A 15,783-nucleotide genomic window follows, 5' to 3' on the forward strand; every position below is an offset into this window, starting at 1 on the left:
GTTCTAGAGCTAGAGCTTTTCATTCATTCTCTCTCTCTCTCTCTCTCTCTCTCTCTCTCTCTCTCTCTCTCTCTCTCTCTCTCTCTCTCTCTCTGGCAAGTGATAAATTCATTGTAAAGACAGGTTTATACTGTGTAGCCAGGTTGGTCTTGAACTCATTTGCTTCCTGCTTCAGTACTTTCAATTACAGAATGCACTATCACACTTAGCTTACTGTTATTATTTTTAAAGTTAGTTTGTTTATTGTATGGTTTGGTTTGCTGTGTGTGTGCACATGCATGTGTTGCATATGTATGTGTGTGGCTGTGTGTGCCGATATGCATACATGCGAAAGTCACAGCAGGCTGTTGAGTGTTGTCCTTTGTCACTTCCCATCTTGTTGCTTTGAGACAGGTTCTCTCACAGAACAGGAAGCTTGATATTTTGACCAGGCTGGCTGGCCAGTGAGATCTCAGGAGTCTCTAGTTTCTGTCCCACAATGCTGGGGTTACAGGCATGTTCAACCATGCCTGGCTTTTTATGTGGTGTGAAAGATTCAAGTTAAGGTCCTTATGCCTGCAGATCAAGTGCTGGTACCCAGTGAGCCATTTTACTTGTTAAAAAATAACAGCTTGCTTTTAAAAAAAATTAACATTTTTGAAGACTTGTCCAATTTAGTTTAATTCTTCACAGCTGTTGAACATTTGGGTCATTTCTATTGTTTTATCATTGGAGCCAAAGCTGTAATAGCCAGTCCTTATGTAACACATTGGATGTACATGTGGTTGTGCTTCTTTATGGCAGGGAGGTGCTGGGTCATGCGATTTGTATATTTTAAGAAGGATGCAGAGGTTCAATAGGTAAGAGTGCTTGCTAGGCAAGCATGAGGGCTTGAGCTTGAATCTTAGCATCCAAGTAAAAAGTCAGGTGTGGTCATGTGTGCCTGTAACTACTGAAAAAAAGGAACCGGAAAGATTGCCCAGTCTGTGACAGTTCAGAGAGAGAGACTGCCCTAAAGGAACAGGGCAGAGTGTGCGAGAGCAGGATCCAAGTCCTCACATGGCCTGGTACACACACAGTAACACACTAAAACATGCATCATATATATATTTCTCCCGTAAACAAAAGATGAGCCAAATTTAAAAAGAATGTAGAACAGAATATAAAAAAGAATATCAAATTAAAAAATATAAAAAGACCCTAAAGGGTCTTTACCAAATAACATGTTCAGCAGAAAGTAATGAGCCTATTTTCTTTTCCTATAGCTTTGCCAAAATTTGATATCACAACTATAATTAGATATGAATATTTTCTTAATCTAATGAATAAAGTTTGTTACTTGAATTTGCACTTCCTGGATTACCCATGATCCTGAACATCTTGTGTTTATTGGACACTTGAACTTTCTGGTCTTGTCTATATACTTAGCTAGCATATGTTAGCCATTCACAATGATGAGTTTTATTTCAAGAGTGTATGTGATATAATTTGATCATATTGATCCTCCGTTGTTCCCTATTGTTCCTTCCCACTCCCTGATCATCCTTTTCTGCTCTTTCTATGTTTAGGTCTTTCTTCCAATGCACTAAGTTTCCTTAGGGTTGCTTATAGGAGCAAGGTGAGGGATAATTTACAGAAGCATGGAGAAATTATAAGTGGCTACACCAGGGAAGAAAATGTCTCTCCCTCCCCAGTATCCATTAGCCTTCTAGATCCTCACATAGCAGGGTGGGCCTCATCTGTCTTTTCTGTTTAAAATAGAAATTAATGGAAAAAAGAAATGACTTTATTTGGGAGATTTGACAGCTGCCTTGAATGTGTCTATCTGTCATTCCCTGAGGAATTGTTGAAGTAAAAATGCAATCTTCAAAAAGCATCTAGAAACTGACTGTGGCACACATCTGTAATGCCAACCCTCAAGAAATGGATGCAGGATCACTGAGAGTTCAAGTCCTGCCTGGGCTACATAGTGAGAGCCTGGAGAGAGAAAGTGAGAGTGTTGGGGGTGGAAGAGACAGAGATAGAGCTAGCTAAGATCATAAACATGACAAATATGCCCTAGATTCTATTACTACTTCAGTTTTAATTGGTTAAGTTTTGCACAGACCCCCCCCCAAGTTAAGCCATGTATGTAAACACAGGAGACAACTGCCACCCACCACTCACCTTCATTGAAATGCTGTATAAAATCAAGAGCATGTTTTATCATTTTTCTCATTTGGTCTAAAATATCAGCTCTAAGGACACCGTGAGGCTGAGGACCAACTTCTATACCTATGTACAGGAGACACAATCACTTTTACATACATAGTAGAATATGTTGAGAAAATTAAGCATTAAAAATATAAAGATCTAGATCATAGTGTGGTATGGCTGTTTAATATTATGGAAAATAACAGAGACAATGTCAGCGTAAATACAGAACATGGAAACCCACAGAACTGTGCTCAACTAAGAACTATCTTTTTCTTTTATATTTTCTCAGTGTTTGTAAAGACATGAAAAATTTATTACCTAGGTAAAGATGGAGTGTAAGTGAGGCTGACAAGAAATAGGTTGCACAGGAGAAACTGTCATAGACTTCAGTTAACTCAGCAGGAAGGAGTATGTCTATGTAGTCAGAAGTCTAGTTAACTAAGCCTTGGGTTTAGTTCACATGGCATTCAGTGAACTGAATTATAACAGTGTAACTTGCCTTTATTATAACAGTGTAACTATATCTTACTGATAAAATGGTGCAATGTTTTTCATTTTCTATGAAATTATATTCATTTATTCTATCCCAGTAAGTCTATGCATCATGTCTTTCCAGTGGTTGCTTAGGCATCCATCCTCTTCCTATAAAATACCCTTTGTGTAAACCACCTATCTAGCCCCCTTTTCCTGTCCAGCTTGCCACAAACTCATCCCTTTAACCACCACCTTCTCCATTCTTTAAACTATTTGCAATTTGTAACATTGCATATTCTCATACCATTCTACCCAGCTCATAAGTTTCTCATCTTATTTTTACTCATTTCTATTTCTCAACCTATTAAAACTTACTATATATATTTTTGAATTATCAAACTTTACTGTGTCCACATTGCCCCTTTAAAGGTGTGAGTGGGAATGAAGGAGAGATGATTCTATTATGGAAGATAAACGACATATAGAAAGAACTAGAGAATGCCACATACTGTTAGCACCCTGCTGACCCTAATACAGCCCGATGGCCCTGAACACCACATGGCTCTGCTTTATGAAAAGCTGTTAAGAAATGCAGTTGTCCATTATTAAGTGTCCTTCCAAGATTAGAATCACCTGACAATGGGCTCCCTTTGCCAACATAGTCTTGTCTATTCAACCAAAGTGCATCTTGTTATTAATGAATAAGGAGCTGAAGGGGATTGCAACCCTATAGGAAGAACAACAGTATCAACTAACCGGACCCCTCAGAGCATACATGGGCAAGTCCATGGCTCCCCCTACATATGTAGCAGAGGACTGCTTTATCTGGCATCAGTGGGAGGGGAGGCGCTTGGTCCTGTGGAGGCTTGATGCCTTATAGAAGGGGGATGCTAGAGGCATCTTGAGAGGTGAAGTGGGAGTAGGTGGGTGAGCACTCTCATAGAGGCAAAGGGGGGATAGAGTGTGGGGTTCATGGAGGGGAGATGGGAAGGGGGATAGGTAAGGGGGGATAGCAACTGAAATATAAACAAAAAATAGCAAAACAAACAGTTCAAAAAGAACATGTTTAGACTCCTGGACTATATGTTTTTAAATTATCTTCATGTAAAAAATTGTTTTGCTTAGTTTTCTTTCTTTCTTTCTTTTTAATGAGGGAGGGCCCAGCCCATTGTGGGTGATGCCAACCCTGGGCTGGTGGTCCTGGGTTCTAAAGCAGGCTGAACAGCCATGAAGAGCAAGCCAGTAAGCAGCACTCCTCCATGGCTTCTGCATCAGCTCCTGCCTCCAGGTTTTTGTCCTGTTTCAGTTCCTGCCTTGACTTCACTCAGTGATGTATTTTCACCTAGAAATGTGAGCTGAAATAAACCTTTTCCACATTGCTGTTGGAAATCATCACAGCCATGACTAAGATAGGTGTCTAGCAACTCTCCTAAGCAGTTTTGCTTGTTTTGTTTTATTGAGACAAGATCTTACTATGTGGCCTCTGCTGGCCTGGAACTTTTTATGTATGCCAGGCTAGCCTCATACTCCCAGGGATCCTACTGCCTCTGCTTGCTTGCTTTCCCTTCCTTCCTCCCTCCCTCCCTCCCTCCCTCCCTTCCTTCCCTCCCTCCTCTCTTCCTTCCTTCCTTCCTTTCTTTCTTTCCCTTCCTTTCTCTCTTCCTTTCTCTCTCTCTCTCTCTCTCTCTCTCTCTCTCTCTCTCTTTCTTTCTTCCTTTCTTTCTTTCTCTCTAATGAATTACTTTATTTACATCCCAAATGTTGCTCCCCATCCCTCCTCGAAGAGTTTTCTCCCCATCTCTCCTCCCCTCTGCCTTTGAGAGGGTGTGTTCGGGGCATCATGTCTCTTCAGGATTATGTGCATCTTCTCCTGCTGAGGCCAACCTGGATCCCGGAGCGCTCAGAAACTGAGCCACCTGTCTCTGCTTTCAAAGTGATGGATTTACAAGTATGAGTCAGCATGCTTGGTGTGCTGGATTTTCCCCCCAATAATTTACATCCTGATTTACATCACTTTACATCCTGATTGCAGCCCCTCATACACACAAACAGACCTTTCTTTACAAAGGTCTTGGTAAGGGATTTTTCTATGCATAAGTTTGTACAACTATGTTTCTGTATATGTCTGTATATTGTAGAAGTTGTCTATTCACCTGAAATCCATCTTTCTTTATTCTAACAGAACCAGAATTTTGGTTGGGTACCACAGTTCAAGGTGAATGTACTTTGTTTTCAGGTCAAGGGTTTAAGTGTAGTTAAGTCACCTGTAGTCATCCCAGCACTCTAGTGGACTGATGGGCATAAAATACAAGAAGCGCCAGGGAAACCTGAGATTTTATTTAATGAAGTATTATTATATGATGTTTAGAACGACAGTATCTTGTGACCACAGTAAGGACACATTTCAAGATTGTAGAATAACAAAAACAAAAGATAATGGTACCTCATGATATTGACTGTTCTAATTTATATTATTATTAAATTGCTATTTAAAGAATCAAGAATTATTTTTTACATTTTCATTTGATTATGCTAGTTGACAACTGCCCCTCTCCCCCAGATTCCTCTTGGTTAAACCTCTGAGAGACAACAAAATAAGATGCTGTAATAAACTTTTAATTATGATGTTCAGGTTGCCTGTAGGCCAATGTGTTCTACATAGCCTTGGGGGGAAATGAAATAGATCTTGGTCATGGAGCCAATCCCAGAACACTGCAGGGGTACAGGTGACATGCTGCAGAAGCAACTCGTGTGTAGAACCAGTGCCATGGTGGAGCTGTATGGAAATCAAGGGCCACAGAGTGGTAGGGTAGACACTTCATGCAGAAGAACTAGTTAATGAAGTTCGTTCTCCTAAGTTGAGAATGTTTTTCAAACTAAAAACTCACTTTCACATAAGATCGCTTACCACTGCTGAATAGTCAAATCCATAGGATAACACCAGGACACACTCAGGATGGAAAGGAAGACACAATGATTAAACAAGTGCTGAATCTGAAATGAGATGATGCCTAGAATCTAAGAAGGTTGTGCCTAGTTACTCATAGTGTTGGGCGTGGAGTATGAATGAATATGCTAGCATTTGATCATGAGGCTGGCTACAGCAAACTACAAACCAATCTTTGGGATTAAGTTTACCTGGAATGATTCTGTTAGGCTTGAGGTAACTTGGCATTAGAATCGCCCCTATACTGTTAGTACCAGTTAAAATAAATTTGTAAGAGGCAGCAGCCTTTGTGACTGTAAAATGTTTTATCAAAAGTTCTCTTTCTGGTCTTCAATTTTTAAAAATTCATTATGTAATAGATATACTCCAAATAAAGAATCCAAATCAGAAGAACACACTAGCATTTCTAAATTATAACTCCTCAGGTTAAAATGTTTTAAAATTTAGCTCTATTTTCAAGGACCAACGTATTAGCAGATACTTGTTCTAACTCAGAAAAAAGCACTGACCATAAATACCATAAACTAAGATGGATCCATCAGACTTTAGAAGCCGTAGGCTTTTATTCAGTGTCAGAGGAAAGCATGCTGTCTGTTGTTCCTGTGTAATTATTCATGCAGTGCTGACAGCTGACTGACAGCCCTCATGCATGTGGTGCAGGTGTTTTTCTACTGAGCTGCACCCACAGCCTTATACTCTATCATTTAGGCTCTGGTTAACTTTTCATTTTGTCTGTCTATCTGCCTGTCTGTCTGTTTATCTGTTAGTTGGCCTATCTATTTGGAAGTACTAGAATACTAGACAAGAACTCTATTACTGAGCTACAGCCTTAGGCCAAAGCTTTGGTTTATTTAAACTATGTAAGGATATTGGATATTTAGCCAATATTATGTATATTTTGGATATAGTTCTCTAATTATAATAATAAATAAATTACTTTCATCATGTAACAAAATCATTATTTGAATAGTCAGAGCTTTTCTTTTCTAAAAAATTTCATTTGCTGCCACACCCACTCCAGTACTGACTGCATGACAGGCCCAAAAGCCTGGATGCAGTCCTGAGGCAAAAAAGTTCATGGAAACTTAAGTCTCCTGGAACCATGGTATCCTGTAAAACGAATGCTCCAAATCTGTCCTTGCTTTAGTTGGTGAACTTTAGTTAGTGTGTGCTTTCCTTCAATATTGTTTTATTATAAGTGGCTTTAAGGATTGATTTTGACATATAGCTAAGTTAGATTAGCCTTCACCAGTGTTCCAATATCCTAGGAAATTGTTGAGCCAACCTTGGGCTTTGATCTTTGTAATAATGTTACTCATTCACATGAAAATGCCTCCAGTGTTGATAGACAGTGTTAGAAATAAGGCATTACATTCTACAAGAAAAGAGCTAGTAATCTCAGGGCTAGTCTACATAGTATACTTGGAACAATAGCAGAGTTACTCCCACACACACAGGAATTTACAATGACCTAGGAAGAAGGAAGGTTGTGGTCTAAGAAGGAACTAGAGTAAATACTTAGAACCATAGATATCTGAGTCACTCCCATACACAGGAATTTACAGTGGCTTAGGGGGAAGGTGGACTATACAATAGACTAGAATTGGAACTATGGCAAGGGCATGAAGCCATTGCCCCTGGCGTCTATCAGCTGACCTTAGGTGGGGCTGCTTTTGATCCCAGTTGTTAAGGTTGATTTTCATTCCAGTTGGGTCCTGTTAGTTTTTATGTATTCATTCCTCTGTTTTACGGTAAAAGTCATTTTGCAACAGACAACTACAAAGTACCTTGGATGACCTTAATGTATCACTTAACTTCCTTGTGTCCTTCTGTAATATAAGTCTGATGCTCGCTTTGAGAAATTACATTAAGATCAACACTCCCTTGTGTTTGAGTCTTGTTTGTCACTTTTCGCCAACTCCCTGCCCACCTGTATAGGGATCCGGATTCTCCCTCGGATTGAGGGGCCGACTGAGTCCAGTCCGCAGCAACTTGCTTATATTATTTGTCACTTATCTTTCAAATTACTTCATTAAAACATCTGAGGTCTAACAAAATAGATTCAAGTTGTAGTAGCAGTGTTATTTACAGCATACTTTGTAGATAACTAGTTATACTACTAGATCTCCCAGGAAACAGAATGGTGTTACCCCTACTTTAGCAGTTTGCCACTATGGAGTAATTATCTGGTTAAAGTTCCATCTTTTCATTAGACACTGAGCTCTTGGAGATTGTGTGTCAGGACCTAGCACAGTATTGTTTTGTAACAGACATACAAATACCTGTGGAATATACAAATTCTTGCAATAAAAATGGGGATGAGTCTGACAGGCATTCATAGAAGGTTTTACTCCATGTGAGTTTTGGGAATGAGGAGAACATCAGACTAATTTCAAAGCTTGAGTGTTACTGCAAAGGAAGCAAGAGTAAATACAGAGATCTGCTCAGAGAAACTCAGGAAATTAAGTACAGCTAGGGCTTGCCTACAGTGAACCTGCTTATCAGATAGTTCTAAGATGAATGACATGTGAGGTATGTTTTTTATGTGTCAGTTAGGCTCTATTTCTTTACCTGTGCCAGCAGGAAGTGTGACTTACCAACAGGATACTTGGCAATGGAACGAGTGGTTGCATATTTGAGTGAAGGATGCTCAATGAGATAAACAGAGCAGGGTAATGGAGCCATGCAAGTCTGAAGAAAATTGAAAACATCTTTCTTAGTGTGCAAAGAATGTTTTGTTTTCTTGGCTGCTACAGAGTCAATAATAGTCCCTTCAATATGCTCTACTTCATAATCAGAATTGGTTAGACAGTCTTATGAAACGTTCTCTAAAGCCTGATGTTATACTTTTGAAACCATACGAACAAATTACATATAAAATCAAATTATATTAGCTTCTGGGCAAACTGTCCACAAAACAGTACTCCAGGATGAAAACCAAAAATAGGAAACAAATATTTCTTCTGAACACATTTGGCTACTTTTGCTTTCATCTTTGTTTACACTTAACTTTTTATCGGTATATTGATCTTATTTTTATCAAATTTATTTTTTACACTCCATATTCCATTCCCTGCCCCCCATCCACCCTCCCACTGCTCCATATCCCACACCTCCTCCCCAACCTCCTGTCTCCACGTGGATGCCCTCAACTCTCTCCCCCCCCACCTGATCTCTACACTCCCTGGGGCCTTCAGTCTCTTGAGGGTTAGGTGCATCATCTCTGAATGAACACAGACAGTCCTCTACTGTATGTGTGTTGGGGGCCTCATATCAGCTGGTATATGCTGTCTGTTTGATGGTCCAGTGTTTGAGAGATCTCGGGGGTGGGGGGGTCCAGATTAATTGAGACTGCTGGTCCTCCTACAGGATCATCCTTCTCAGCTTCTTTCAGTCTTCCCTAATTCAACAACAGGGGTCAGCTGCTTTTGTCAATTGGTTGGGTACAAATATTTGCATCTGACTCTTTCAGCTGCTTGTTGGGTCTTTCAGAGAGCAGTCATAACAGGTTACTTTTTCTGAGCGCTCCATAGCCTCAGTAATAGTGTCAGGCCTTGGGACCTCCCCTTGAGCTGGATCCCACTTTGGGCCTGTCGCTGGACGTTTGGAATATTGGTCTTAATTCTTAAATTCTGTTACCACCTATGGTCTATATCTCTACATATATTGTGTGATTTCTCCCACAGCTTCTGCTTAGTTCTATGAGAATTTGAGCCAGGTCTCTAGGTTTATTTTACTTAACTTTGAGACAGAGCATCATTGTGTAGCTCTGGCTGGACTTGAACTTACTATGGTACACTGTATGGTAGCTTGTATCTCCCACCTTGGTCCCTTTCCACCATTTTCAGCCCCTCCAGCTTCTGGAGGACACAGTGGACTACACTTTTGGAACTTCTGCTGAAGTGCCTGGGCCTGATACTGATTTTCTGCCAGGGTTGAAGTCTTGATGCACTCATAAAACATTCAAAGATATGTCAGTGCACAGGAACCAAATGGGCCAAAGACAAGACACTACACAACCAAGTCTCTCTATCCTAGGACTTTAGTCAACACTGAGTGGTCTCTTCATGATCTTTCTAAGGATCCTCAATGGAGATGCTTCAACTGTATTGTTTAAAATTTGGTATTATTTTTTACTTAGTTTTAACAAATACTATATGTTTAGTGGCCATCTGGATAGAATTTTTAGCTCTATAAATTCAAGTATTCATAGATGTTTTGTTATTTTACTCACCATGTTTATTATTTTACTTTCTTTTCCCTATCATCACTGCCTCTGTATCTTTGTACAGTACCTCATCCAGCCTCCCATTTTGCTATGGAATATAATCCATTTCTCTTTACTGTCTTCCTGACATCTTTCAATGACTTAAAAGTAAGGATCCTAATATAACAGAACAACATTGAGATTACCTTAATATAGTGAAACATCTGAATTAAAAAGTCATTCCTGGAATCCTCAAGAATAAGAGTGCAACCCATGTTAGAAGTGGTGTTGTGAAGGTCAAAAACAATGTCATAGGCATCATCACTATTTTTTGGACCAAATAAGTGATTTATTTCTTGAGCCCGTCTCACTTCATATGGCAAGTCTTCAGACATCTCTTTGCTGTTTTAGTAGAAAGAAAAAGATTAACAATGTCTATGGCTATGATAACATAAACATAAAACAGAAACAGTACACAAAGAATGAGATGTAAACCTTACATATTAAAAATTAAAGAGGGAAGCCTGGGAGAGAGACAGAGACAGAAAGAGACAGAGAGAAACAGAGAGTTAGTTCTAGGACAGCAGTTACACACAGTTTCTCTTGAAAAAGCAAACAAACCAAAACAAATCCATGAGGGACATGAAAACTTATCTGAAACCTCTGCAAATGAAAAAAGATCTCTGCATTTTTTTTTCCAACTGATTCCACAGGTCCGGTGCTGCACTGGCATGCTCATAAAATGTTAGGTTAATTTATGTGGCTGATCTCAGGTAGGGCTTCACAAACAAAATTTACCACATGACTTCAACCTTGAATGAAATATACCCTTTAATTTTATAAGCACTTGCTTGTAGTTATGATGCACTGCTTATTAATTGCACCATTCCCAGCACTATGGTTCTAGTGAAAGGAGGGAGTCAAACCCTGGTGCTCATGTCTTCATTGGGTATTTTACATCGAAGACTGGGAATGACTACTGGATCAGGGACACAGTTTACAAATGACAAACCACAAACTTGCACAAACATACTTACATGCATTTTTCTGGAACAAGTGTTGACATCACAATACAATACTCTCAAGTGGGCTAGCTTTGAATTTATTCTGCAGCCAAGGATGGAGGATTGCCTCCTGCCTTAGCTTCCCAAGCAGCTAGAATTGCAGGCTGGGGGCTGTCTGGACAAAATCTTATAGATACAAGAATTTACAAAGGGTTTTATTATTATTATTATTTACTCATGGTTTTTATTATTTCACCCATTTCTTCTCCTTTCCTCGGCCTATCCCCATTGCTTGTGTCTGTCTGTGTACAATACTGCCTGTCCCTGATGCACGCGTCTGTGTTCAGTACCTCATCCAGCCTGTCAGTGTGGCTAAGGAACAGAACCTCTAGGTTGTTCTTTACACGATAATGGTTTAGATTTATACTTCTCTACTGAGTCTCTCAACCATATTTTTAAAACATAAGTCCAGTTCAAGGCCAGCCTGATCTACAGAGTGAGTTCCAGGACAGCCAGGGCTACACAGAGAAACCCTGTCTTGAAAAAAACCGAAAACCAACCAACCAACTAAACAAACGAAAACCAAAAACCAAAAACCAAAAAAAAAAAAAAAAAAAAAGTCCATATATTTCTATTATCTGTTATCTAGCTATTTTTCAATAGTTTGTACCAGAGTCTTTACTGCCTGGAAACCATATCTGCAATGAAGAAGGCATATTCCTGGTGCTTACTCACCCTTTCATTCAAAAAGTACTACTCAAAATGTCATAATTTCCTCACTGGACATAGTGAGGAAGACAAACCTGCAGGAAAGCATGGTGGTGAGTTTCCCACACAACAGTTTGTTTACCAGTATAACGACCAAACAGTCATTTATTTTTATTTTTTTGACAATTTAGATTTTTATTTTTACATGTTGCTCAACACAAATTTATGTAGAGGATTATTATATTTGTGTCTTTCGAGTCAGATGAGTCAAAGCTACAGATATTTCTTATTTGTTGCTGTATACTGGGTGGCATACAGCAAAAAGAAGATTAGAGCGCGTGAGTGCCCAGTTTGTGTAGTTGCATAATTTGTAAAGCAGCATGATTAAAAGTGAAAGTGATCTTATTCACCGCAGATGTTCTATGTGTGGATCTGACGACTTACTAGGAGCGTTTACGTGTTCTCTTTCCCAATGACTAACACTTCTCACCTATATATACTCTCAGAGACTAGAGAACAGTCTTACCTAAGATTTTCAAGGTCAAAAACTCGATTCAGGTCACAGTCAATGTATCTGGTGCACTTCTCCACCGCTCTTGGGTTGGTAATGAATGGCTTCACGTCCAGCCCTGCTCTGTGAACTTCAGTGCCATTCCTTAGCCAGTGAGTAACTAGAAACACTCCGGTCAGTTCATTTCCATGAGTCCCTCCAAAGATGGCAATCTTCTTAATAGGTTCTTTAGCAACACAAGAGGTCATTTTAACAAATACCAAAATCCGGTCTGATTTCTGCAATTCAGAAGAGAAGAGGTCATAGGACAGTTAACTTCTGAGAAAAGTTTCCAAGTTTAGATCTAATTGAGAAGTGCAAAATACAGAGCTCTCTTGAGAACTGACTTCACAACTGTTTCTGTCACAACTTCCCAGCCTGTTTATTCTATGGACACTCCCTTCTGTAACCCCTCCCTTGACCATATTTGGATTAAAATATGCAAGGATCAAGGATCGTGATGCAGCTGTTAACTTCTAACTCAGATGGTCAGCAGATCGAAGTACAATTGTGCTAGCAGCCCCTGCTATAAAAACCCTTTATTCTATTCAGAATGCTTATTTATAAAATAATACCACATTAAGCCCAATCCTCCCAAATATAACAGTGTGGTTTATTCAGTGTTTTTGTTTCCACTGACATTTAAAAACATTTCCAAAGTAAGCACTTTTGCTGCTCTGAAGGCATTGATGTCTCTGACTTCCTCTTGAACAGCATAGTTCCTTTCTTTGAGCATAGCTGTCCACAGCAGAGGCACAAGAGCCCAGTCACGATAGGGTGGGTGACACAGAGCACGGCAGAAATGCAGCAGGCAAAAATGTTGCTGAGTTCAATCCTGAGGAGAGAACCAATTTCTGAAAGTTGTTCTCTGACTGCCACATATGTGCACCTGTTTGTTTTCTCTCTCTCTCTCCTCTCTGACTCTTACACACAAATAATGAATGGAATAAAAATTATTATTATTATTATTTCGAGACAGGGTTTCTCTGTATAGCCCTGGCTGTCCTGGCACTCACTTTGTAGACCAGGCTGGCCTTGAACTCAGAAATTCACCTGCCTTTGCCTCCCAAGTGCTGGGATTAAAGGTGTGCGCCACCACACCCGGCTAAAAAATTATTTTTGAAAAGTGACTTTGAAACATCTTTAACTTCTGTCTCATGAGGCTTTTGGTAATTCTATGATGTCTTTTTTTTTTTTTAAAGTTGTCTAAATACCAAATGAAAAGCAGCTGTCAGTAATATTCAAGTCTCTTAAATACCTGAAATATTTTGCAACATAATATATACAAAAATGACATAGAAGCATATATTACATATATTTTAACCACATTGTATGAGGTATACAGACATGATCTCATTTACTGGCATCAAAGACTTTCTTCTGGAATGTGTTGTTCTAAAGTGGGGGGGGGGTGTCTTAGTAGGGGAACTAATCCAGGGTAAGATGATTACATAGCTTTGGAGAAATAACCCTGAACCAAATCTTACTTGATTTCAAACTCAATCACTCAGAAAGCCAAGAATGTTAAAGTACAGGAAATATTATATATTTACACACACACACACACACACACACACACATGAAACCATACTAAGCTGTTTCCTAAGGACACAATAAAGCAATCATTTATCATAAGGGTAGGTTTATATATAATTTTCCCCCACAGATGTCTGCTTACTTTATTTACAAATTCACTTTATGAGTTATAAAGGGCAGACATTTCTTGCCAGGGATAAAGGAAGGAAGCACTCAGGCCAATTAAGTTTCCACAGTTACATAAAAGGAGGCTAGGCCCAGGAGCCATGTTTATCATTAAGGCCAGTGTTCTCTACAGGACAACAGGGTGACTCTGTTATTTTTGGATTCCTCTGAACTTCTAATTTTGCTCTTTCAGAGCTCACATAAACAGCCAGCACAGTGTAGAATCACAAGACACACAAAGCAAATACATGGTGAAAATTCAAAATGTTTCATAGTATTTAATAAGCCATTGCCTCAATCCCTTTTGTTTTTAAAGAGATTATAATGCATAAATAAAACAAAGTCAAGTATGCTTACACTTTGAAATTACTGCTGTAATCTAAGACAAAGCCCTTGTAGTTTTTGGTTTTCTTTCTGCCTCAGCATGCACTGAACACTTCACAATGATAAAAACAGGCAAATGTAGAGAGGACAGTTCTCCTGCTCTCATGGTTTTACTGAACTCTGGTGAATTATTACCACCCTGCCCTACGTATTTTATTCCTTTCCTGCTGACCTGTGGTTTGCTCTGTCCTTTGCCCTAGTCTCTCTGGAAACGCTGCTTCAGTAATTTACTCGTGGCAGGCACCAATGACTCAAACTTTGAGGCTTGTTTTATGGAATTTTAACAGGTCAGCCTTTTGAAGTACACTTCCACATTTCTCAAGTTTCTGCGATGAGTCCAAGTGAGTAACTCCCTGGGAAGTTAATGACCAGCCGCAGCTCGCATACTTACCTTGTTACTGTGTACAGTTTGTCTCCTGCAGGAAGCTTTCCTTGAAAACGAAAGCTTTTGATTAGAACTGGGGCAACAGAGGCATTCACTCTCTTATACCAAGTTAACTTCCAAGAGTTTTAACTCCTGGTTTCCCAAAGCACCAACTCTCTTTCCCAAAGCACCTGGCAAAGTCTTTCTACTCTTAGTTCATTTTTTGAGAGTTCAAAGAATTGATAGCATATTGAATAAAATCATTCCTAATTATCATCTATTGATTAAAACACTTTTTAAAAAGTGTTACTTTGAGGGTTTTATTTGTTGTTATTGTTTTGACAGGGTCTTGCCACATAGCTTAAGCTGGCTTCAAACTCCTTATGTAGTTCAGACTGGCCTTGAACCTCCTATAAGCCTCCTGAGTTTTGAGATTACTATTTTTTTTAAAATATGATCATGAAGTTTAAAACAAAGGCATAGTAAAATTTGACTTCACAGTATGGGGCTATCCAATGAGTCAATGCCAGAAATTTTGTTTGAGGTATAAAGCTGAGGCTGTTTCTGAAACAGCATGTCAGGAGATATTCTAGTTTGCTTTCTGTTGCTGTGATAGAGTAGCACTCTGGCCAAAAGCAACTTAATCCATCCTTGTGGAAAGTCAGGACAGGAATTTATGTGGGAACATGCAAAGCCCATGGAGAAACCTGCTAAATTCACTTTCTGCCTCTGCTCAGCTAGCGTTCTTATGTAGCCCAGATCCACCCACCTAGGGAGGGTTGGTACCATTCACAGTGGGCTGGGACCTCCCACATCAATACATTTATTCTCAGACATGGCTACAGGTCAATTAGATCTGGGCAGTTCCTCAACTGAGGCTCCCTCAGAAGATTCTCAGCTGTGTCAGGCTGACAGCTAAAAGTAGCTAGGACAGATGATAAAAATGATTCCCTGCTCTATAGATAATGTGGAGTCAGGCAATCATTACAGCTCTAACTCTATCCTTTCTCTGTGGCTCTATTGCTGTCATCCATCTTAAGCGACAGTCTGGGTGGAGATGAACGATAACCAGAACAGAGCCAGGTAGAGTATATGAGTTCATAGACTTCTAGCAAAGATTCCATATGGCACATGTCTACATTCTTTACAGATGCAGTTCAGGTTATCCCTCTCACGAGAGTTAAAGCTGGGATACTCTGTATTTCTTTTCTTTTCTTTTCTTTCCTTCCTTCCTTCCTTTCTTTCTGTCCTTCCTTTCTTTCTGTCCTT

The 15,783-nt window shown here is 39.5% G+C and overlaps 2 protein-coding genes across 5 annotated transcripts in view; one reads left to right on the forward strand and one right to left on the reverse strand.

The window, feature by feature from the left end:
- Positions 1 to 12,432, reverse strand: part of Aspa (aspartoacylase) — a 26,765-nt gene extending 14,333 nt beyond the window's left edge. For 3 of the 4 annotated variants that reach the window (XR_003838030.1, XM_029483808.1, XM_029483806.1), the window contains exons 1-4: positions 12,042 to 12,432; positions 10,010 to 10,205; positions 8,194 to 8,287; positions 2,146 to 2,253 (exon numbers count right to left, since the gene is read on the reverse strand). Coding sequence is in view for 3 of the 4 variants with exons in the window: in XM_029483808.1 (XP_029339668.1) it covers positions 2,146 to 2,253; positions 8,194 to 8,287; positions 10,010 to 10,205; positions 12,042 to 12,274 (631 nt within the window). In the remaining variant the exon portion in view is untranslated. The remainder of the gene's footprint in view (positions 1 to 2,145; positions 2,254 to 8,193; positions 8,288 to 10,009; positions 10,206 to 12,041) is intronic. The other variant, XM_029483807.1, reaches the window with a different exon arrangement.
- A 1,918-nt stretch (positions 12,433 to 14,350) lies between these two features.
- Spata22 (spermatogenesis associated 22) overlaps positions 14,351 to 15,783 on the forward strand; it is an 18,933-nt gene continuing 17,500 nt past the window's right edge. Inside the window, exon 1 of the mRNA XM_021177670.2 lies at positions 14,351 to 14,491. The gene's annotated coding sequence lies outside the window, so the exon portion shown is untranslated. The remainder of the gene's footprint in view (positions 14,492 to 15,783) is intronic.

This window comes from Mus caroli, chromosome 11 (assembly GCF_900094665.2).
Source record: "Mus caroli chromosome 11, CAROLI_EIJ_v1.1, whole genome shotgun sequence".
Taxonomy (NCBI): Eukaryota; Metazoa; Chordata; class Mammalia; order Rodentia; family Muridae; genus Mus; species Mus caroli.